Below are 22,224 nucleotides of genomic sequence, written 5' to 3'. Positions count from 1 at the left end.
ATTTAGGGCCCATTCTAATCTGGTATGACCTTGTTTAACTTGATTATATCTGCACAGACTCCACATGCAGAAAAGGTCACATTCACAGGCTCCAGGTGGACACGAATGTTGGGGGGCCACTGTTCAACCCAGTACATCTTCTTTGCTGCGTTGCATCAAATGGGCTTTTGGAGTAAATCATTCATAAAGGAAGGGTGGAGGAAGGAGGGGTAGAAGGAAACTCAGTTGTTTTGAGAAGAATGTTCTGTATTACTATATTGTTCTTCTTCTTCTTTGTGTGTGTGTGTGTGTGTGTGTGTGTGATGGAGTCTCACTCTGTCGCCCAGGCTGGAGTGCAGTGGCATGATCTCAGTTCACTGTAACCTCTGCCTCCAGGGTTCAAGCGATTCTCCTGACTCAGCCTCTCGAGTAGCTGAGATTACAGGCGCACACCACCATGCCCAGCTAATTTATATATATTTTAGTAGAGACGGGCTTTCACCATGTTGACCAGGTTGGTGTTGATCTCTTGAGCTCACGTGATCTGCCTGCCTTGGCCTCCCAAAGTGCTGGGATTACAGGCGTGAGCCACTGTGCCTGGCCTATTGTTCTTATTTTCTCATCTAAAATTAGGGCATCCTGCTGACATCAGGACAGTCTTGGAAAACTCAGGACTTAAGAATGAGCACAGGATGGCACTTAGTGTGATGACATTGGGCTGTTCAGGAAACACGTTCACTTTCTGTTCTGTGCCAACCCGGGGTTGGGGCACACCCCCGCCCCCCAGAGGCCCAGTTCCAGGTCAGACAACTGTCTCTTGGTGCATGTTGTCAGCCCGGTGCATGCTCTGAGTTCTGTAAGTGTGAGTGAACGGGGAGCTCTGACTGTCATTGGTGCTGTAGGGGAAGAGAACAGTGTGTCAGCACGTGGACTCTGCTGGGGACTCGTGGGGAAGCCACCATAGTACAGCAGGGCCTGGAAGTTTGTGCGTGGTCCTTGATTGCCCTGATGGTTAAAACCACCTGCCCCCCACTTTTTTCACATTATGTTCTATGCATTCCTGCACAAATTAAATATTCCAGACAGTAGTTCTCCCTTATCCGTGGTTTTGCTTTTAGTGGTTACAGTTACCCATGGTCAACTGAGGTCTGAAAATATTAAATGGGAAATTCCAGAAATAAACGATTCGGAAGTTTTAAATTGTGCACTGTTGCAAGTAGCATGATGGAATGTAACATCCCATCTCTTCCTGCCCAGGATATAAATCATCCCTTTGTTGAGATAAGGGGATCTTCTGTAGTCCCAATACTCTATTATTTGACTCTATTACATTTTCTTTAAACATCTTCCTACTGTCTGATATTTGGGTTAGTTTTGCTATTATAAATAATGCTCTTTGAACAAGATTGACCATAAATTTGTGTCTGCAGAAACTATTATTTGTTAAATATCAACTATTGATGGATCAGGTACTAGGCTAGGCACGTTACACATCTTATTTAATCCTTACCGCAAACCGTGCAAAAGTTATCCTGTTTTACAGAAGAGAAAACTGAGGCATAGGGTCTTGGGTTCTATTACCTTCTGCGTTTGGTTCCTGAAGCAGTGCCCTGGGAAGTGGCTATAGTTGCCGGATGGAGACCTGAATGGCTTCTACAGTTGTGGAGACGGTGACCAGCATCAGGGGATTTCTGAATTTTTCAGGCAATGGCTTGTTGATTTCTCATTTAAGGTCTCATTTTTATCACTATACTGTATATGAGATAAGGTCCCTCTCCTTATCTCATATACAGTATAGTGATAAAGCGTCACTAGGCAAGGCTGGCTCCTGCCCACTTGTCATGGATACGGGAGCCGCCGAGGTCTTACCTGGTCTCTGCCCTGCCCTTAGGGGGCTGTGCTGTCCTGGAGTCACGCGGCTGTCAGACCTCGGGTGCCATCCTGCGTCCTGAATTGCAGCTGCCATCCTACTCCATGGTGAATAAGGATAGGCCTGTGAAGGGCCTAATCACTCATTAGGAAGTTGCATGTTGCCAAATTAATGAGCTAAGGGTCAGACATGATTGATCACCATTAATACCCAAACCATTTCCTAGGGCTGTCATCTCAGCAGGAGTTGTGGTCATAGATGAGTCTACACTGGCTAGGGAAAGCTTTCTGGGATGGGTGGATTTAAAACTGTCCCCTGGGCTGGGCGCGGTGGCTCACGCTTGTAATCCCAGCACTTTGGGAGGCCGAGGCGGGCGGATCACGAGGTCAAGAGATCGAGACCACGGTGAAACCCTGTCTCTACTAAAAATACAAAAATTAGCCAGGCGTGGTGGCGGGCGCCTGTAGTCCCAGCTACTCGGAGAGGCTGAGGCAGGAGAATGGCGTGAACCCGGGAGGCGGAGCTTGCAGTGAGCCGAGATTGCGCCACTGCACTCCAGCCTGGGCGACAGATTGAGACTCCATCTCAAAAAAAAAAACAAAACTGTCTCCTGGATTTCTCAAAGAACTAAAAATAGAACTGCCATTCAACCCAGCAATTCCATTACTGGGTATATACCCAAAGGAAAAGAAATCATTCTAGCAAAAGACACCTGTACTTTTATGTTTATTGCAACACTATTCACAATAGCAAAGATATGGACTTAACCTAGGTCCTCATCAGCAGTGGATTGGATAAAGAAAATATGGTATATATACACTATGGAATACTATGCAGCCATAAAAACAATGAAATCATTCACAATAACAAGCATGGAGCTGGAGGTCATTATCTTAAATGAATTAACACAGAATCAGAAAACCAAATACTACCACATGTTCTCACTTATAAGGAGGAGCTAAACACTGAGGACACATGGACATGAAGATGGGAACAAGAAACAGTGAGGATTCCAGAAGGGGAGAGAGGAAGTAGGGCAAGGGTTGAAAAACTACCTATTGGGTACTATGTTCACTACTTGGACAGCAGGATCATTAGGAGCCCAAACCCCAGTATCATGCAGTATACCCATGTAACAAACCTGCACATGTACCCCCTGAATTTAAAACTAAAAGCAAAAACAAAAACAACCTGTAATCCCAGCACTTTGAGAGGCTGAGGTGGGTGGATCAGCTGAGGTCAGGAGTTTGAGACCAGCCTGGCCAACAGGGTGAAACCTTATCTCTACTAAAAATGCAAAAATTTGCCCGGCGTGGTGGCGCATGCCTGTAATCCCAGCTACACAAGAGGCTGAGGCAGGAGAATTGCTTGAACCTGGGAGGCGTAGATTGCAGTGAGCAGAGATCGCGCCATTGCACTCCAGCCTGGGTGACAAGAGTGAGACTCTGTCTCAAGCAAAACAAAACAACCCCTCCCGCCCCGCCGCCCCCACTGCCGCCACCCCCACAAAGTACTTGGTATCAAGTGGTAAAAAACAAACAGGGCTGAGAGATTTAAGTAGGTTAGAGAAAGGAGTTTTGGGGCACAGGGGTTTTTTACTTCTTAGAGGGCCTGATACTAAAAATGAGGTCATTTTTAGAGTAGGAAGCAAAACGGCCCCATAACGAAGTGTTTGCTCGTCATATGTGCTGAAATGGCAGGAGGTGGAAATTGACAGATATTGAAGATGCTTCGTACTTCAGTGGTTTTCAGCACCTTAAATAAACGCCAATGTGAAATTAACATCAAGATAGTGACACGTTTGCCTTCTATGGGACTTACTTGTGCTTCTGAACTAGTTCTTCAGGTTCATCAGTTATGGGCTGGGCAGGGCACACTTTCCTCCCCTTCTGCCTTCAAAAGACCCTGCAAGCACCCAGGTGACCCTGCTTTATGGCAGAAGCAGCAACTAAAATGAAACAACTGATTCATCTGCATCCAGGTGATGCAAAGCAAGGAAAAAGCCCCTCTGGTTCTCTCTTGTTTCCTTAAAGACAGCATGGAGGTGAAGGGGTGGAGAGACGGTCAGTATCTTTATTTTGGAGTATGGGAGTGTTTTCCTAGTCCGGACTACAAACGGGAAGCTCGGGTTCGCCAGGAAACGCAGCATGTTTTGTTGATGCCCACTCGCCAGGAAAGTATTAAATGGGGCAGGAAGTGTGACTTTAGAAGGGGCTGCATAAAGGAGGCTGGGAAACTGCTTCCTGTGCACCAGGGCCAGCTCAGGAGCTGGAACGCTGCTTGGCAGGCTGTGGGGATCTTGCTGCCCTGGCTGTGTCCCCTTCCACACAGGCTCCCAGTGCAGATGCCAGGTCAGACGGAGGTGTGGGGCCCTCTCTACCTCTTGATGTGAACCCCAGTTTGGCCTGCCTGTGTGAGCCTCATATCCAAAGGCTAAATAAGGGCCTAAGACTCCAGTTCAAATATGAGTTCTACCACGCAGTAGCTCTGTGACCTTGGGAAGTTACTTAACCTTACATGCCTCAGTTTCTTCATCTATAAAATGGGGACCACAGTAGTACCCACGTTCTTGGGATGCTGTGAATCAGGTGAGCTTATCCTCTTAACGTGCTTAGAACTTGCCTAACACTGTTAAGCGCTTAATACTCCTTAGCTATTGTTAATACCCTTATGGTGGAGGATATTGACAACATCGTGATAAGTGGGACACTCCCTGCTGGCCAGCTGGTATCATTTTCAAGGGTTTGCAGGTCTAGATCTGGATCAGGCAGTTACTCACAGAGAAGCTCTCTTGCTTACCAACAGGTTGTGTTCCAAAGGTGATTAAGTTTGCAGAGTGTGCATCAGGCTTTTTAAAACTAAGCTTTTCTCAAAACAAAGCCGTTTCAGTAGCAGGAACACTACAGGGGTGTCACGAGCAGGTATTTTCTTTCCACCAGACACCTGACCACTCACTGTGATTTGGAAAGATTAGAACTCGCCTGGAAACTCTGTTTCCATCTTTGATGACAAAGCTTTCCTCGTTCATGGTAGCCACATTTCAGGTATTCAGGAGCCACCTTGTTGACTGCCCCGATAAATAACAAGTTAATTGTTGCAAAATGTCTACTGGATAGTGCTGGTCTACATTCATTGGGTGTTTGCTGGGTGCAGAGTACAAGGGCTATTTAGGCCTAAGGAGCGTTGGTCTCAGTGGATTAAAGCACATCACAATGAACCGTTGACTTTAGGGCAGTGTAAGATGCGTGCTAATTCACTGTTAGAGGCAGTAGTGAGTTTTATGACTTCAAGGGAGGGGGGCATGTATGTCTCTTGTGTTGGCCAGGCCAAGTATTGTGGAAAAGAGACATTTGAACAATCTTTCAAGGTATGGCGAGATGTTTCCAGGCTGGGCCTTTCTCCTGAGCTCCAGCCTCGCACAGCTAATAGCCCAGCCATCACCTCTTTTTGGGTATCCCAAAGATCTCCAACTCTGTAGGCCCCAAACCACTCTCAGTATCTCTCCTCAAACATCCCGCATCTGCTGTTGCAGAGTGGCACTCCCACCCATCTAGTTTACGAAAGGGAAAAAGGTCACGCCCAGATGAGTGTGAAGAGGGAGGGGAGGTAGACATTCAGCAAGAAGAGCCTCGCAGATCTCTTTTCTCTGTGAAGCTGGAGGCAGGAAGGGATCTGAAATTGCACCTGTGGAAAATGGGAACAGGACCTGAGGAGAGGAAGGCAAAAAAGATCTTCAGAGACTCTGAGAGCTCAGATGAGGGGATCAACCGTCCATCTGCTGCAAGGTTCTCCAGCCTATCACAAATGTTTGCAGTGTGAGCAAACAAGACGGAGGCATGAGGCCCATTTGTAGAGGGAAAGTGGTCAGGCCACTGTGTGGGAAGGAGGATGGAGCTGGGGAATGGGCATTCTAGGGAGCAGGGCGGGGGCCTCTGGAGCTGGAATCCCATGTTAACGTTGCTGCCCATGTTAATATATAAGCCTACATAGTCTTGTACTCTCACCCAGCAGACACGCAGTAAGTATAGGCCTCCACTGTGTGGAATGTGGAAGTGGATAGAAGGGAGGGTGGCCAGGACGGGGACGCTGCAGCAGCTCAAGGCAGAGCGGAGCAGCCCCTGAACAGGCTGCAGCGGGAGCATGGAAGGAGGCCGTGGGTAACGGGGATGGTCCGATGGATGGAGACTGCACCCTTTGGTGGCTGACATGGCAGTGGGTGGGAGGGCCAGGGGAGTGGCTACTGAGCCAGGGAAAGTCAAGAAAGTGTCAGCAGAGAGGTCTAGCTGCTTTCCCATTCGTGTTCTTGCACTGTGTTTCTTACATCTGCCTAGGGAACTGCCCTTTGAGAGTTTGTGGGGACCTTTCTCAGAAAAGTACACATCTAGGTGAACGTTAACACACTGCATGTATTTTTAAGACTTGATCTCTGGATGAAGATCTGCTGTTCTTGTTAGGCTGCATTGAGAACTGTTTTTTAGAGTGACCACTGGGTCATCTGCAGAACCAAGAACCAGTGATAGGTGACTTTTGTGCACACACACATAGGGGCCCCAAGTCAGTTTGCTCAATTGTGGTTCTGATGCAGCACACATTTCAGGTACCAGAGGAGTCTGTGGTCAGGGACAAGGTAAATTTTATAAAGTAGCTATGGGAATAGCTTCCGAAAGGATATAGAAAACGTGCCTAATAGGAAAATTGTGCATAGAACGGCAAATATGTAAAACTGTAATCTGGATGATTTGCAGCCTGGAAAACTAGTTTTGTGGTATTTAAAAGCATTTTAGACTTTTAATTTCATAAACGTTTATATTCCATTAATGATGAAACCTATTCACCACTGGCCTCCTGTTTTCCCACGACTCAACTCGAGATGTTTACTAAACATCTGGAATCTGGAAGTCCATTGGATTAATGGATACTAAATAACAGTGATTTTCATACTTAATTGCTTATCAAAATTATTCTAGGATAATAAAAAAAATTCCCAGTTCTTATTTCATTCGAGTGGGGCCAGGGACCTTTTTTTTTTTTTTTTTAAGTACCCCCGCTCCGCCCCGCTTTTTTTTTTTTTTTTAAAGTTTTAAGGTGATAGCGTTGCAAGGCAGTTTTGGGATAGTGGCATGAACAGAACAGAAAAGAATAAAGGTGGGTTATGATGTATTTGGAGTAGCAGTCCTGCCCCATCATTCATCCTGAAAAATCTACATAGCAGGAGAATTGGTGGTTGAATTGCTTAAAACCTTATGAGTTTTAAGCTGGAGACTCCCATTCTTAAATGAATCTATGACTTTCTAAAGTTCAACAAAACTTATAAAAATCAGTTTTGCATTGGTGCAGATAATAATTACACTGAGAGGCATGGTTTTTTCTGTATCTAGCCCTCCATCCAAACGTTAAACGTCTTTCTGATTTCAGGACTGGCAATGGCTGACTTCAGCCTTCAGGGTCCCATGAGAGTCTGGAGAGTGATTTGAATATCGCAGGCAGAGCAGGATTAAGCATGACCACATAGGAAGGTCTCAGGCTACCTCTCTCATATACAGGATCCTATTATCTTTGCTCTGAACGTGCTATTTTCATGCCATGAAGTTCTTGTACGTTTTGTTTGTTTCTCTTAGTCAGTACAGCTCTTAGGGTCTGCTTCTCCTTGTTCCTCTGTTTCTACAAAAATATTTAAAAAATTAGGCCAGGCGCGGTGGCTGACACCTGTAATCCCAGGACTTTGGGAGGCCGAGGCAGGTGAATCACATATCGTCTTCTCCTGCATTCTGCTTCCCACAGTGCCCGCTCCCTCTCTCCGCCGTCCACATGCTCACACACCTGCACACACACCGTCAGGAGGCAGTCCAGCCTAGTGCAATGTTTTTATGCCCCTTCGACCCCCAGGACCAGTGTAATATAATGTGATGTGACATTAAATGGAAGCGAACGTTTCATAAAACAATGCTTACTTCACTTTGTTCAGGGTGCTCCCTCATTTTCCACTCTATCATATAGTAAATTAAAATTAAGTTAAAAGTGCTGATCTTAATGCAATAAACGATCCCACGACCCTCTGGTGGGTTGTTAACAGAGACTTGCAAAACACTGGTCTAGAGGTTTCTGGCATATTCTTTGGAGTCAGACGGATGTAGATTTGAATGTTTGCTTTACCACTTAATGGCTGTAAGTGGAGCTTTGTAAGTAGCTTCATTTCCTCATCTGTAGAATGGGGAGTAGCTACTCTGCCTCATGTGGCTTGTTGGAAGATTAAATGAAATAATGCGTGAAAGGCATTTGGGCTGAGGGTCAGGCTCCTAGTTAGGGCTGGAGTGGTATTAATGATGGGGATGATGATGATAATGTTCAACTTCTAACCCCAGCTTTCTCTCAATTTACATAACTTTCATGGAAATTCTTACTTGTGCTGAAAAAGCACACAGAAGTCATTGTGAGGAACCTGCAAGAGGAACTTGCATTTGGGAAAAGACTATTGTGTGCTCAGGAAAAATTACTACTAAACACTGCTGTTAGATTCCTATACACGCGTCATCGTGTGTGTGTGTGTGTGTGTGTGTGTGTGTGTGTGTGTGTGTGTGTGTGTGTACGTACATTCCCATAGCCACTGTCCTGACCCAGGGCGGTAGTTCTAGCTCACCTCCTTCCCTCTATTGGCTCTGTGTAGAGTGCTGCATGAGTCATGAAACTGAGCATGGCTTTTCCTAAGTCACACACTCAGAAGTCGTTACAGCAGCCTGCGTCAACAATCTCAGACTCTAGCTGGGCAGCCGAGACCCTCCTGAGGTTCAAGTCCTGGCTCCTCATCTAGAGGCGTGGGTGACTTGGACGTTTTCTTTTCTTTCTTATTTCTTCTTCTTATTTTTTGTGGGGGCTGCCTTTTCGGCTATGCTCTTCCTAATCTCTAAAATGGGGATAATAGGCTGGGCACGGTGGCTTATGCCTCTAACCTTAGCAGTTTGGGAGGTTGAAGTAGGAGGATTGCTTGAGGCCAGGAGTTTGAACAAACCCGGGCAACATTGGCAGTGAAACCCCTGTTTCTACAAAAATATTTAACAAAATTAGGCCAGGCGCAGTGGCTCACGCCTGTAATCCCAGGCGTTTGGGAGGCCAAGGCAGGCAGATCGTCAGGTCAAGAGTTGAAGACCAGCCTGACCAACATGGTAAAACCCCGTCTTGACTAAAAATACAAAAAGATTAGCTGGGCATGGTGGCGTGCACCTGTAATCTCAGCTACTCAGGAGGCTGAGGCAGGAGAATTGCTTGAACCTGAGAGGCAGAGGTTGCAGTGAGCCGAGATTGCACCACTATACTCCAGCCTGGGTGACAGAGCGAGACTCCGTCTCAAAAAAAACAAAAAACAAAAAATTAGCTGGGCATAGTGGATGCACCTGTAGTCCTGGGTACTTGAGAGGCTGAGGTGAGAGGCTCTCTCGAACCCAGGAAGTCAGGACTGCAGTGAGCTAGGATAGCACCACTGCACTCTAGTCTGGGTGACAGAGTGAGACCTGTCTCAAAAATAAAATGAAAAAATAAAATGGGGATACTAGTGTTTAATTGGTTAGAGCTGTTATGAGAGTTAAAGATGATTGGTGTGAAATACCCAGTGCTTGCTTCTCACACACCGGTGACTCTTATGAAGACACCCATGTTGGTGCATAAGGCAGTTGCTCTGCTCACATCAGCAAACACATCTTCAGTCCTGCTTTGGCTGCCGATACCAACCTTTCACCTCCCCTGGCTTGCCTGCCACCTTCTCCCTGCCTAGATAGCACCTCCCCATCCATTAAGGTCTTCGTTAAACATAAAGCTTTCTCTTAGAAGCCCATTTAACAATGATTTATGTATTCCTTATGAACTAGCTAACTTAGTTGGCAATTATTAATACACTACCTTCTGATCTTTATTGCATAGTCTTTTATTATAATTATAGGATTATTAGTTAGCTTTATGTGATTTGTCTCTCACATCCTCAGTTAACTTATTTGTTCCTTGAGGGTAGTGATCATGTCTTACCCGTCTTTGAATCCCCCACAGCACTCAGCACAGTTCCTTGTAACAATGTGTGTTTAATGAATTTTTGCTGATCCGTTGGGTGACTGGGTAACAAGAAAAGGTGTTCCATGGCCAGGCGCGGTGGCTCACGCCTGTAATCCCAGCACTTTGGGAGGCCAAAGTGGGCAGATCACGAGGTCAAGAGATTGAGATCATCCTGGCCAACATGATGAAACCCTGTCTCTACTGAAAATACAAAAATTAGCTGGCCATGGTGGCATGCACCTGTAGTCCCAGCTACTCTGGAGGCTGAGGCAGGAGAATTGCTTGAACCTGGGAGGCAGAGGTTGCAGTGAGTTGAGATCGAGCCACTGCACTCCAGCCTGGTGACAGAGCGAGACTCTGTCTCAAAAAAAAAAAAAGAAAGAAAAAAGAAAGAAAGGCTCCAGAGATAATATGAATCCTGGGGTAATGTTATGTTCCTCAAGATTTGATTTATATTTACTTTTGGTAGTTCCAGGTCATTTTCATTTGATCAGGGATTGAGATGATTCAAAGCTGGGCTTCAGCCTTGGATATTAGTTTATTTCTACTTAGTTGTATTACTTACAAAGCTTGTGGGGGTGTTTCCAGGAACCCCTTTACCTAGCTGGGTCCTGATCTTCAATTTTTGTCTTCTCAGTCACCTGAGTGTGTCAAAAGCTCTGCTCAGTTTCAAAGCCCCACAGCCTCCTCTTCAGAAAGGAGCAGCTGTCCCTGCACTAGGATGACAGCAGCCCTAAATGTCAGGTTCACCTTCCTGGGTTTCTTTTTCTCCTAGACCTTGCCCCCCTAATTTTTAACTACCTTGTTAGCGCTCCGATGCATTTAAATGGATTTTAAAAATATATTTTGTCCATGTTTCTTAGTTGTTCAGCCTGGGAGTCAGGTCTGAATTACCTATTGCGCCATTACCAGAAGCACCACCCCCCTCTCAGCTAAGGAATTTATTACCTTAAATCCAGCAGGCACATTTAGAAGTCTCTGGAACAGAGAATTAACATGATTAAATGGTATTTTAGGAAGATGACTGTCAGTGGTATGCAAGACAGAGAGGAGTTTGGAAAGTCTCAGTAAGTAGAACAATTAAGAGGTCATTGTAACTCAGTGCTTTCTAAAGTAAGATGAAGGCAGAGGTTAGAGTGGATAAGCCTGGGCGTTTCATCTTAGATAGGTCTGAATTTAAACGAGAGTCTTGGCTCTCCACTTACTAGCAGGTAATAAAGAATAATAAAGTCCCTACATCCTAGGGTTGTAAGGGTTAAATGACAAAACTTGTAGAAAACCCTAGGTTTATTTATTTATTTTTTTATTTTTATTTTTATTTTTTGAGATGGAGGCTCGCTCTTTCGCCCAGGCTGGAGTGCAGTGGCGTGATCTCGGCTCACTGCAAGCTCCGCCTCCCGGGTTCACACCATTCTCCTGCCTCAGCCTCCCGAGTAGCTGGGACTACAGGCGCCCGCCACCACACCTGGCTAATTTTTTTGTATTTTTAGTAGAGACGGGGTTTCACCGTGGTCTCGATCTCCTGACCTCGTGATCCGCCTGCCTCGGCCTCCCAAAGTGCTGGGATTACAAGCGTGAGCCACCGCGCCCGGCCAAAACCCTAGGTTTTCTATTTTTTATTTTTAGAGGGAGGCTCTCTTTCTGCCACCCAGGCTGGAATGCAGTGGTGTGATCATGCCTCACTGCAGCCTCGAACTCCTGGGTTCAAGTGATTGTCCCACCTCAGCCTCCCAAGGAGCTGAAAATACAGGTGTATCCCACCACACCTAGCAAGAAAACCCTAGTTTTAATGCCCAGCACATAGTAGGTGCTCTGTAAATGGTAACCGTTGCTCTTACTATTCTAAGAACCAAAATTCAGTTATTTGGGTGAAAATTCAACCTCACTGTTAATAGCACTAATCATGGATAGTACTGTCAACTTCATGGGGGATCATTCGTGACTTACGAATATTCACAATGAATAGCTTGCATGCTTTATACAGCAGGCTTAGCACCAGTGATATTCTCAATACCCACCATGGGCTGAATTGACTTATGGCCAGATGCCACGGTTTTGAAGCCAGTCCCAGCCTCAAATCTCAAAGGTGTAAAGATAGGTGATTTTACAAAGTGCCTTTCGTCAGGCTGCAGGGTAGATGCTTCAGCTCTTTTACTTACTTTGAAGTACAGGTTGCTCATATATTAGGTTTGCAGAACCATAAAATTTTAGCATTTTACTTCTAAAAACAACCTGATGTACGAGAAGAGAAGCTTACAAAAAAAATCAGATTATGATTCATCATATCGTGGATAACCCCAGGAATCATCTGTTTAAAACGTCCCATTTTTCTAGATGATCAAAGTGTAGACCAGGAGGATGGAGGGATTAGCCCAAGGACACACACCAGCAATGGCAGAGTCAAGGCTGCAACACAATTGTCTTGATTTCTGTGCCTTTTGGTTCTTAGACAAACATAGCCGCTCTGTGTCCTCTCCACTGAGTTACCTGCCTTCTCTAACTCCGTTCGAGGTTCACGTGGCCTGGCTGTGAGTGCCTGTGGGAGGCTTGCCTTACAGAAAGACCAGCGTGTCACCTTGACTTTCAATAATGGAAGCTAGATGATACATACCGAGTAAGCATCTTTCTTCCCAGTCCTCAGTCCTCTGACCCTCTGTGCCTGTCATCTCAGTCTTTTAATCTCTGGAAGCATAATTAATCTATTTTTAGTGTCCAACTAAATGATCCATTTCTGGTGCTAGGCTTGAGGTAGATTCTGCCTTTGCTGTTTTTCACAGAAGTAAAGATGTATGCTCACCCTCGGCTAGTCAGGAGAAACCTACGTCAAATGGCAAACTTTGTACCGTGTTGTGTGACAACTTTGTACCGTGTTGTGTGACAAGTGCACTGGTACTGCACTAACCTGCCCAGGGCGTGGGAGGTGGGTCAGGGGAGAAAAATCAAGTCCCAGAGGAGAAGGGCCTTCATGTGACTGGGTTAGCTTTTCATTGAGTCTCATTGGAGATGTCCTAGCTACAAACAAATCAACCAACCAACCCAAACAAACAAAACCTGAAATAAGTGTAGCCCTTTTTAAGTTTATTTTTTACTCTGACAAAATACTTGTTCAATTTTTTGCTTTTTCTAAAAGTTACTTATAATTAATAACAGTCCTGATTTAAGATCATGAACTTTTCTAGTAAGTTTGAGGTTTGGCTGAGCCGCATCCTTACTAGACAGGCACATTGCGTAAGTGAGGAATGGACCCAGCCAGCGGATGACGAGCCCGGCACGCCGACCAGCGGAGAAGTCTATCAGAATGGCCAAAATGACCACACAGCAGGAGCATGGGAGAGCCAGGCCACTGAGCATGAAAAATAAGGGGACTCTAGAGCTTTGCTTCTCAGAGTGTGACCCAAGGACCTAGGGGCTTGTCGGAGATGCAGACCACAGCGGTCGCCTTTAATCCACTGACTTGGGATTCCTGTGCGTGTTCAAGTTGGCGAAGCGCTGGTCTGGATTTCACAGTCAGCTCTTCCCTTTACATTGGCGAAACTGACCCTATCATTCTTTTGCTAAAATCCTTCGGTTTCCTCTTCAGTCTTAGGTCATGGTCATGACCAAAATCCTAGGCATGGTGTTCTGGGTGAGCCGGGTCTCTGGGCCCTCCCTGTCACTGACTGCCGTCCACAGGGGCCACCTTGCCTCAGGGCCTTTGCAGCTCTCCCTTCTCTGTTAGTTGCTCAGGGCTGCCATAACAGACGGCTTTCACACAACAGAATGTATTCCATCACAATTCTGGAGGCCAGAAGTCTCAGATCAAGGCATCAGTAGGGCCCTGCTGTGCCTCAAGGCTCTAGGGCAGAATCCTTCCTTGCCTCTTCCAGCTTCTGGTGGCTCCAGGCATGGTCGGCTGCAGCAGCCTCACTGCAGTCTCTGCCTTTGGCTTCACGTGCCCATCCTCCCTCTGTTTCTGTGTCTTCACGCGGCATTCTTCTGTGTGTCTGTGTCCACATGTCCCTCTTCTTATAAGGACATCGGGTTCCTGCGAGCTACTGGTCACAATATTTTGTCAGCTGATCATTGTATAACCTTGTCTTATGTGTTTCTGTTTGAAGACACCCTCTGTACTATTTATTGTTGATTGATTACCATTGAACTCACAGCACTATAATGCATGCCCGAGCAAAGCTTATCTAATATACGTATTTTCCCTGTAAGGCACATTGTAGCCTTCTGGTTCTTAGAAACCCAGGAAGGCACTTCAGCACAATGCCTGGGGGCCATTTTAAACAGCAAAGTCACCAACAAAAAGCACAACGATGTGAAAAATGTCGCACTCCGTAGCCTGTGAAAAGGACACTTGTTTGCCATAGGAGAGCAAGAGCGGGAAGGCAGAGTGTGGCCTTGTCCAGCCTCAGCTGGGAACACGTGCATCAGATGACTTGAATTCAGCACACGTCCGCAAGTGACCACGAACACATCTGAGTATTGATCTGGGGGTTGTGGATATGTTTTAGTGAGTAGGCAAATTCACAGATACAGAATCTGCGAACAGTTTGGATCGAATGTGTCTTCACACACAGGCTTTAGTTTTAAAGACAGAAAGTTGGGTTTTTTGTCTTGGTGCTTTGCTTTACCTGACAATTGACTTTTTCAACTACGGTTTCAGTTTAAAACTGATCTTCATTGTCTTTCAGAGAGATTCCCGTCTGTGTGAACTTTAAAAGCCATCACTAACGTAAGAACAGGAGCCACCGTGGGTTGGAGGGGGGGCACCTGATAGGAACCATACCATGTGGCTTTTTGGACTATTTCAGATGTGACCATTGTTTTTGTTTTTTTTTCCCCCAACTGGGTTATTTGTGAGAAAGATAATGGAGGAAATGTGATATTATTCTGAGTACTACTAGCTGGAAGCAGGGCCACTTCCACACGCCTCTCGTGTTTCCATATTGCTAGGCTCAGGCTCAGCTGCAGCACTGGGGACCACGCCCAGCGCTTCTGCATGTCAGGCTGTCAGGAGAACTGGCGTCTGTTGCTCTCTACTCATGACCTCTAGACCCACCCCTATCCTGTAACTACTCTTCCCTCGCTCTTCCCTCGACTTTCTTGACCGCTCTGGATTTAGTGGTCTCCAATCTGTGTCTTGAGGTCTTTTCCAGAGGGAAGATCAGGCTGGGCTGGTGGTCACCCCCCTGGCGGGCAGAGCTCTTGCAGGGTGAGCCTTGGAGGGGTCACTAGTGCAGTCCTCTGTGCACAGCTTTCCCCGGCACTCCCTAGTCTTTCCTGAAACTCTCTTACCAGCCTGTACCCAGGACTCTTCGTGGGGCATGGTGCCTCCCTTCTTTCCAGTGTCCTGTTCAACTGGGAGTTCCTAGATGGCAGGGAATGGCATCTTTCCCTGTTTCTGGAGCATCATTCTCAATACATGACCTTTGAATGGGTGGGTGAACACATGAATGAATGGGACAAATGAATGAATGAGACCAAGAGCAGCAGTATCTGCAACTCCTTGCGGCCATTCCATGTTCTTGTGAAATATCTCTAAGGTTCCTGTTCAAAGAATGGTGGCTGGAGCCTCCATATGAGTGGAGGTGGCCAACCTCTGACGACGCCCCACCTAGGCCATCAGAGCCATCTTCAGAGCTGGCCTGGGCCTGGTAGTGAGTGTTTCCTGTGTGGAAGGCAACATTTGGGCTTTGTGGGACTAGCACAAGACCTAGAAGAGGGCAGAGCATGGGAGCTCACGTCTGTAATCTCAGCACTTTGGGAGGCCAAGGTGGGAGGACTGCTTGAGCCCAGGAATTTGAGACCAGCCTGGGCAGCATAGGGAGACCCCAGCTCTACAAAAATTTTAAAATATTAGCTGGGTGTGGTGGCTCACATCTGTGGTCCCAGCTACTGGGAGGCTGATGTGGGAAAATCGCTTGAGCCCAGGAGATTGAGGCTGCAGTGAGCCGTGATCACGCCACTGCACTCCTGTCTGGGTGACAGAGTGAGACCCTGCCTCCAGAAAAAAAAGGCGTTGCTCTTCCTATGGTAGAACTTAAATTTGCTTAGGAAAAGAGAGTGGACTGGACACAGCTGAGAGGTGTATAGGTAAGGCAAGGGATAAGATGAAGGACTTTACTTAAAACAACTGCCCTAAAGCAATGTTTGATTTTTCAAAGGAGCAGTGTAAGATCAGTGAGTATCATAGGAGCTGGAGGCAGAGGGACTGCTTTAGGCGGGAGTGGTCAGGGAAGCCCTTGTGGAGGAGGAGGCTGAGTCTTAGAAGGCGGGTAAGGACCTGCAAGGCCAGGGAATGAAGAGCAGAGGGCATGGGATGAGCACGGAGCAAGAGGTGCCTACAGCAGTCCGTGGGCCAGACTGTGGGAGGCATACAAGGAAGAGGCTAGGGGCTCCTACAGGCCCAGGGTGAGGCCTGGGGGCCATGGGGGTCATGGAAGGATGCTTGTAACTCTGGCATATTCTGGGCGCAGGGAGTAGAGGAGAGAGGAAGTCCATGGCAAGCTGGAAAGGAGAGTTATTGAGACATCAGCCCAAATGCCAATGAATAGAATTTTCAGAGCTCAATTTTGGAGGAAATGAACAAAAGAAGGAAGGGACCAATCAGGATTGAGAAGAGGATTACAGTGTCACACTGTCTGTGAGGTCCTATAGAATGGACGCTTGCACCTGAACCGTCTTTGCTTTTAGAGCCCAGATTAGATGTAAATGCAGGCATAGATAGGGTGAAGATGAGTGGGGGACAGTGTGGAAGGTACTTTGTTAGTGATTCCCCTCTGGATCTCTTCTGATGGACCAGGAGAAGTCTATCTTAGAAAGGAATCTGGAAGCAGCGGGGAGGCATTGTGTGGACTGGCGGAGGAAGGGTGGTCAGACTATGAAAATGATTTTCAAAGGGAAAGTAAGTTAAAGGAAAAGGGGGTGATGTCAGGTCAGCGGGGAGGCTGGCATTGAAGGAAGACACTTGGGTGAGAGGTTGCATTCGGGTAAAAGCAAAAGCAAAGGAGATGCCCGTGCAGGGTGCCGGGGGCTCTGGAAGGAAAGTCGGGAGGGACGGGTAGTTGGTGGAAAACTTTGGGAAAGCCAAATAAACTGATTCCTTTCGAGCTTTAAATGTTAATACTGGGGGTTGAAGCGTTTGTATAACCCAGATTCTCAAACGGAATGGCTTGGCTATCATAATTTTTTCCCACAACTGCTTTGCTCTGCCCACCCCTTGGCTCTTGGAAGGATAATCCCCAAAGGCATTGGGGTCTCTGAGCAACCGAAGCCTCAAAACACAGCCAGTGTATTGGGGATAAAGCCTCCCTCTAGGCAAATTCCCGTGGAGGCGTGTGGGTCCTGGTCTCCAATGTCCATAGGACCCTCCCAGTGGAGGGCAGGCCTAGACCATCCTGTGTCCCCAGATAGCCCCCCGGCCGGTGCGAGGGCTGGGCTTGCACAGCTGGCTCTAGGGCACAGCCCCTGAATACACCAACCCCCCAGCCCGCTGGTCCCCAGCCCCAGGAAAGGAGAGAAGGAAAGGGTCAGGCGGGGTGTAGAACTCTGCAGTGCAGACACCACACTGGGTGGCACCAACGCCTGACGCTGTGTTTCTCTCCCGCAAGGGCACCATGCCGGTGGAAAGGATGCGCATGCGCCCGTGGCTGGAGGAGCAGATAAACTCCAACACGATCCCAGGGCTCAAGTGGCTTAACAAGGTGAGTGGATCAGGGTGGGTGTATGTGTGAGAGAGGTGCTGGCTGAGACACGCCCACGCGGACTGCCAAAAGTAAAATGATTTGTATTCAAAATCTTAGGCTCATTCATGGCAAAAACCAGCCAACCCAAAATGATCATAAAACATCAAGTTATCATCTCAAAGGCTTTTTTTCTTTTAGAGACAGGGTCTCACTATATTGCCCTTGCTGGAGTGCAGTGGTGCAATCATGACTCACTGCAGCCTTGACCTCTTGGGTTCAAGTGATCCTCCCACCTTAGCCTCCAGAGTAGCTGGAACTACAGGTAAATGCCACCACATCTGGCCAATTTTTGTATTTTTTTGTAGAGCTGGGGACTCGCCATGTTGCCCAGGCTGGTCTTGAACTCCTGGGCTGAAGTGATCCCCTCACCTCAGCCTCCCAAAGTGTGGGGATTACAGGCATGAGCCACTGACCTCGGTCACAAAAGGATTTGTATCCTGTCCGGCTGTAGCGTCAGCCTGGAGTCTCCAGGGTCTGCTCACCTGTGGTGTTTTGGCTGACTGCCTATGGAAAGCTCCTTGCCGTGTTGTTCTTTGAGGATTCTTACCCTCTTCCTTCTCCAAATTCCTTTTTTTGCTTCTCCTGGCCTTTTAGGACTAGAAGACATGGGAACTCCAGGGTTTTATATTAGGGATGGAGCATTTCCTTTTCAATGTTCTCTGTTTAAAGAAAGCTTGTTTTTGTCTTTAAAAAAAAAAAAAAAGCCTTCTTTTTACCTGTGTAATGAAGCCCTGTCTGTGCGTCCACCTTTCCTAAGAAAGCAGCCAATCATTTACAGCCTGCCCCTTCCATGCACAAACACTCCCTTACTTTGTTAACCTAAAAACTCTTAATTTGATTGATCCTAGCTATTAGGGGTGAATCAGAAAGAGATAATGCAGGTGAAAATGAAAAACTTCTAGAACTATATAATCTAGAGAAGCAACTAAATATCTATCATGCCTTCTTTAAGGAGGCCCAGGACAGAAGTTCCTCTTCTCCCAGGAACAGTTCTGAGTAAATGCCTTTTTCCTCTTCTCCACTCCCTCCCCTTTTCTTTTTAATCTTAAGGACACAATGAATAATTTAGCTGGCCAGGCTTTATCTTTGTATCAGGTACAAGAGCTTTGAGCCAGATTGCAGATTGTAGCCTGCTTCCAACAAGGGAACAGGATATTGCAGTATAATTTTTTTTAACTCATATCATTCCTGGCCTTATTGGGTCTTTTCAGATATCTTTCAAATCTTATTTCTTTTTATTCTTTTCCTTTTATCCACTTATTTTGATTTTTTTTTTTTTCTTTAGACAAGGTCTCCTTCTGTTGCCCAGGCTGGAGTGCAGTGGCACAATCTCAGCTCACTGTACCCTCTGCCTCTGGGCTGAAGCGATCCTCCCACATTTGTCTCCCAAGTAGCTGGGACCACAGCTGCGCTCCTGGATAATTTTTATATTTTTTGTAGAGATGGGGTTTCACTATGTTGCCCAGACTGGTCTGGAACTCCAGGACTCAAGTGATCTGCCCACCTCGGCCTTCCACAGTGCTGGGATTACAGGCATGAGCCGCAGTGCCCAGCCTGATTGTGAATTTAAGGTTACTGTATTGAATATCTCTGTTTGAGCCTTTCTGAAACAAGGTGGAGAACTAAGTAAATAGAAATGAAGGAACCATATGCGTATTTCCTGTGACCTGCCCCATATCTTAAGGTCTTACCGCAAACAATGTATTTTTCTAGGGTTGCTCTAGCTGTAGGGTTTGAGATTTACGTATGTAATCAGCTTCTTCCAAAGAAACAAACAAGAAATGGAGTTGCTTCTTGGTCAGCTCACTTAGCAGGGGTGCTGTGGAGGTATAAGGAAGGGGGGACCAGAGTAAAGGGGAACTGGAGAGTCAGGGTAGCAGATGACACTGAATGAAAGCTGACGTGTACTCAGCACTTACTGTGCACCAGGCACACTTCTGAGCAAGGTACGTGCATTAACTCACGTTCCGCCGCCATGGGGTAGCTACAGTTAATATTTTCCATTTTACAGACAAGGAAACCGAGGCACAGAGAGGTTAAGTAGGATTCTGTTTTGAGGAACAAGGTAGCATTACTGTTTGATGTGGAGTGGGAGAGGAAAGCAAATGCTTCTGTGTTCTCAAGAGAAGTAAGTTGTCTGTTTTTGCTTTTCCTTTTTTAAAAATACCTCCACTAGTTCTGGTTGGCAGGATGCAATGGAGAACAGACAGTGTCTCACACCTCTCCTGTTGAGCAGGTGCCTGGTATGTTGACCACTGTGATTGGTTTAGACTAACCGTTAGTCCCTTCTTGGTGCTGTAGTGGATGGAACTGTGGCTCCCCCAGAAGATATGTCCACATCCTAACCCCCAGAACCTGTCGATGTCACCTCATTTGGAAAAAGGGTTTTTGCAGATATAGGGAAGGACCTTGAGATGAGATCATCCTGGATTTTCTGGGTGGGCCCTAACGCCAATGAGGAGTGTCTATAAGAGACAGAAGAGGAGAAGGCACACACAGAGGAGAGGGGCGTGTGAGGACTGAGGCAGAGACTGGAAATAGGCAGCCACAGCCGAGGGACTCCAAGAAGAGGCGAGGAAGGATCCTTTCCAGAGCCTTGGAAAGGAGTGAGCCCTGGCTGGGCGCAGTGGCTCATGCCTGTAATCCCAGTACTTTGGGAGGCTGAGTTGGGCAGATCACCTGAGGTCAGGAGTTTGAGACCAGCCTGGCCAACATGGTGAAACTCCATCTCTACTAAAAACACAAAAATTAGCTGGGTATGGTGGCAGGTGCCTGTAATCCCAGCTACTTGGGAGGCTGAGGCATGAGAATCACTTGAACCTGGGAGGTCGAGGTTGCAGTGGCGGAGTTTGCAGTGAGCTGAGATTGTGCCACTGCACTCCAGCCTGGGCGACAGAGCAAGACTCCATCTCAAAAACAAACAAACAAACAAAAAACAGAGTGAGCCCTGCAGTCACCTTGATTTTGGACTTCTGGCCTTCAGGACTGTGATGGAATACGTTTCTGTTGCTGTAAGCCACCCAGTTTGTGTAATTTTTCACAACAGTCTTAGGAGATTGATGCACCCTCTAAGGGTCAGCTCCTTACTGGGACTCTCGGTTGAGATGCCTTTTCTTCCATCTATTTTGTGCATGTTTTTCTGACACAGAACCAGAAGGCAAATGGATTTCTCTTTGCACAAATGAACACTTGGCCTCTTTCAGGCAGTCCTTACCTGCTGAGCGTCGCTCATCTGGCTCTTGGCTCGAGAGTTCTCTTCCCGAGGCATGGAAGGAAAGGAGACCTCTGTGTCATCTCACTGGGCTCCTCCGCTACAGCTGGACATGAGCCAGGCTGATGAAGAAGAGCGTGCCCGTGGCTGCCGGCCCGTGCCGCCTCTCAGCACTCCCTGGCACAGAAGCCAAGGCCTGCACTGTGGCCCCAAGGCCCTGTCAAGCTGCATCCTGCTGAGGCCTAGCCAGAGTGGGCACGTGGCACTGCTTGTGCACACGGGCACTGCCATCACTGTCACTGCAGGCCTCAGCTGGGGTCAGGATCTCTTCTCTGCATACCTACACTCCCACAGGGCATCTTTTTATAGGTTTCCACTAACTTAGGCTTGTCGGCATTCATCTGTCCATATAAATACTTAACTGAGAGCCTAATGTTCTTCTCTCCCATTCACAAGCGTTCTGCCTGGGAATCCTTGTTTATATTTTGAGTGGTTTGAGGTCATTCCAAGATCTCTTTTGCCACTGAAGACTGTTGTAACTCTTAGAATACACTGTCCACGGGGCTGTGGGACTCACTTCTGCTTCAGTTGGCATTCAGGATGTGTTCATGTTTATCGTGAAGTGCTCCAGGCTGGGAGCCCCATGCACCAGTGCCTTGGCTGTCTTCATCGTGTCTGCATGCTCAGGGCCAGGCCTAGTGCCTGGTAAGTGGGAGGCCCTCTGTCGAAATTGTTCTGGGAATACACAGATGAATGTTGTGGACTTGAAGGGGAGCAACATTGGTGGTGTTTTTGTTCTGTTAAGATAATCAGATTTATGGACACTGGCTTGACAGTTGTCACATGGCTCTCAGAAAGTCCATTCAACCTACTCCATTCTTAGTAAGAGAGAAAGAGTTGGTTAATTAATGCCTTAAATTTGTTTCCATCCACTATTGTCTTAGTGTGTTCCCTGTTGCTTATAACAGAATACCTGACTCTGGATAATTTATAAAGAAAGGGAACTTATTTCTTACAGTTATGGAGGCTGAGAAGTCCAAGGTTGAGGGGCTGCATCTGGTGAGGGCCTTCTTGCTGGTGGGGACCCTCGGCAGAGTCCTGAGGCAGTGCAGGGTATCACCTGGTACGGGGGACGAGCATGCTCACGTGCTAGCACAGGTCTCTCTTCCTCTTAAAAAGCCACAATCCTACCCCCATGACAACTCATTAATCCATTAATCCCTGAATGGATTAATCCATTCATGAGGGCAGGGCCCTCATGACTCAATCACCTCTTAAAGGCTCCACCTCTCAGTGCCACATTGGGGATTAAATGTCAGTATAAGTTTCATAGGGGGCAAATATTCAAACCATAGCACCTACTTTTAATAAATTTGAAGGAGGGTGAGAATGGA

General features: G+C 47.0%; 1 protein-coding gene and 1 non-coding gene across 19 annotated transcripts in view; one reads left to right on the top strand and one right to left on the bottom strand.

Annotated features, from left to right (window-relative positions):
• The window catches only part of IRF2 (interferon regulatory factor 2), an 87,081-nt gene that overhangs the window by 28,536 nt on the left and 36,321 nt on the right, over window positions 1-22,224 (top strand). For 16 of the 18 annotated variants that reach the window (XM_063637742.1, XM_063637740.1, XM_063637741.1 and 13 more), the window contains one exon: window positions 17,485-17,577. The exons of 1 other annotated variant lie outside the window; for it this stretch is intronic. In XM_063637742.1, the coding sequence (XP_063493812.1) occupies window positions 17,491-17,577 (87 nt within the window). In that variant the 5' untranslated portion in view covers window positions 17,485-17,490. Of the gene's footprint in view, window positions 1-14,586; window positions 14,607-17,484; window positions 17,578-22,224 lie in introns of those variants that run through there. One more of the 18 variants, XM_063637744.1, reaches the window with a different exon arrangement.
• On the bottom strand, window positions 14,527-14,609 carry LOC129481442 (small nucleolar RNA SNORD79). The gene has a single exon (XR_008657433.1). It is a non-coding gene; the product is annotated as a small nucleolar RNA SNORD79 (small nucleolar RNA).

This window comes from Symphalangus syndactylus, chromosome 4 (genome assembly GCF_028878055.3).
Source record: "Symphalangus syndactylus isolate Jambi chromosome 4, NHGRI_mSymSyn1-v2.1_pri, whole genome shotgun sequence".
Lineage (NCBI taxonomy): Eukaryota > Metazoa > Chordata > Mammalia > Primates > Hylobatidae > Symphalangus > Symphalangus syndactylus.
This window is presented reverse-complemented; position numbering and strand designations above follow the sequence as displayed.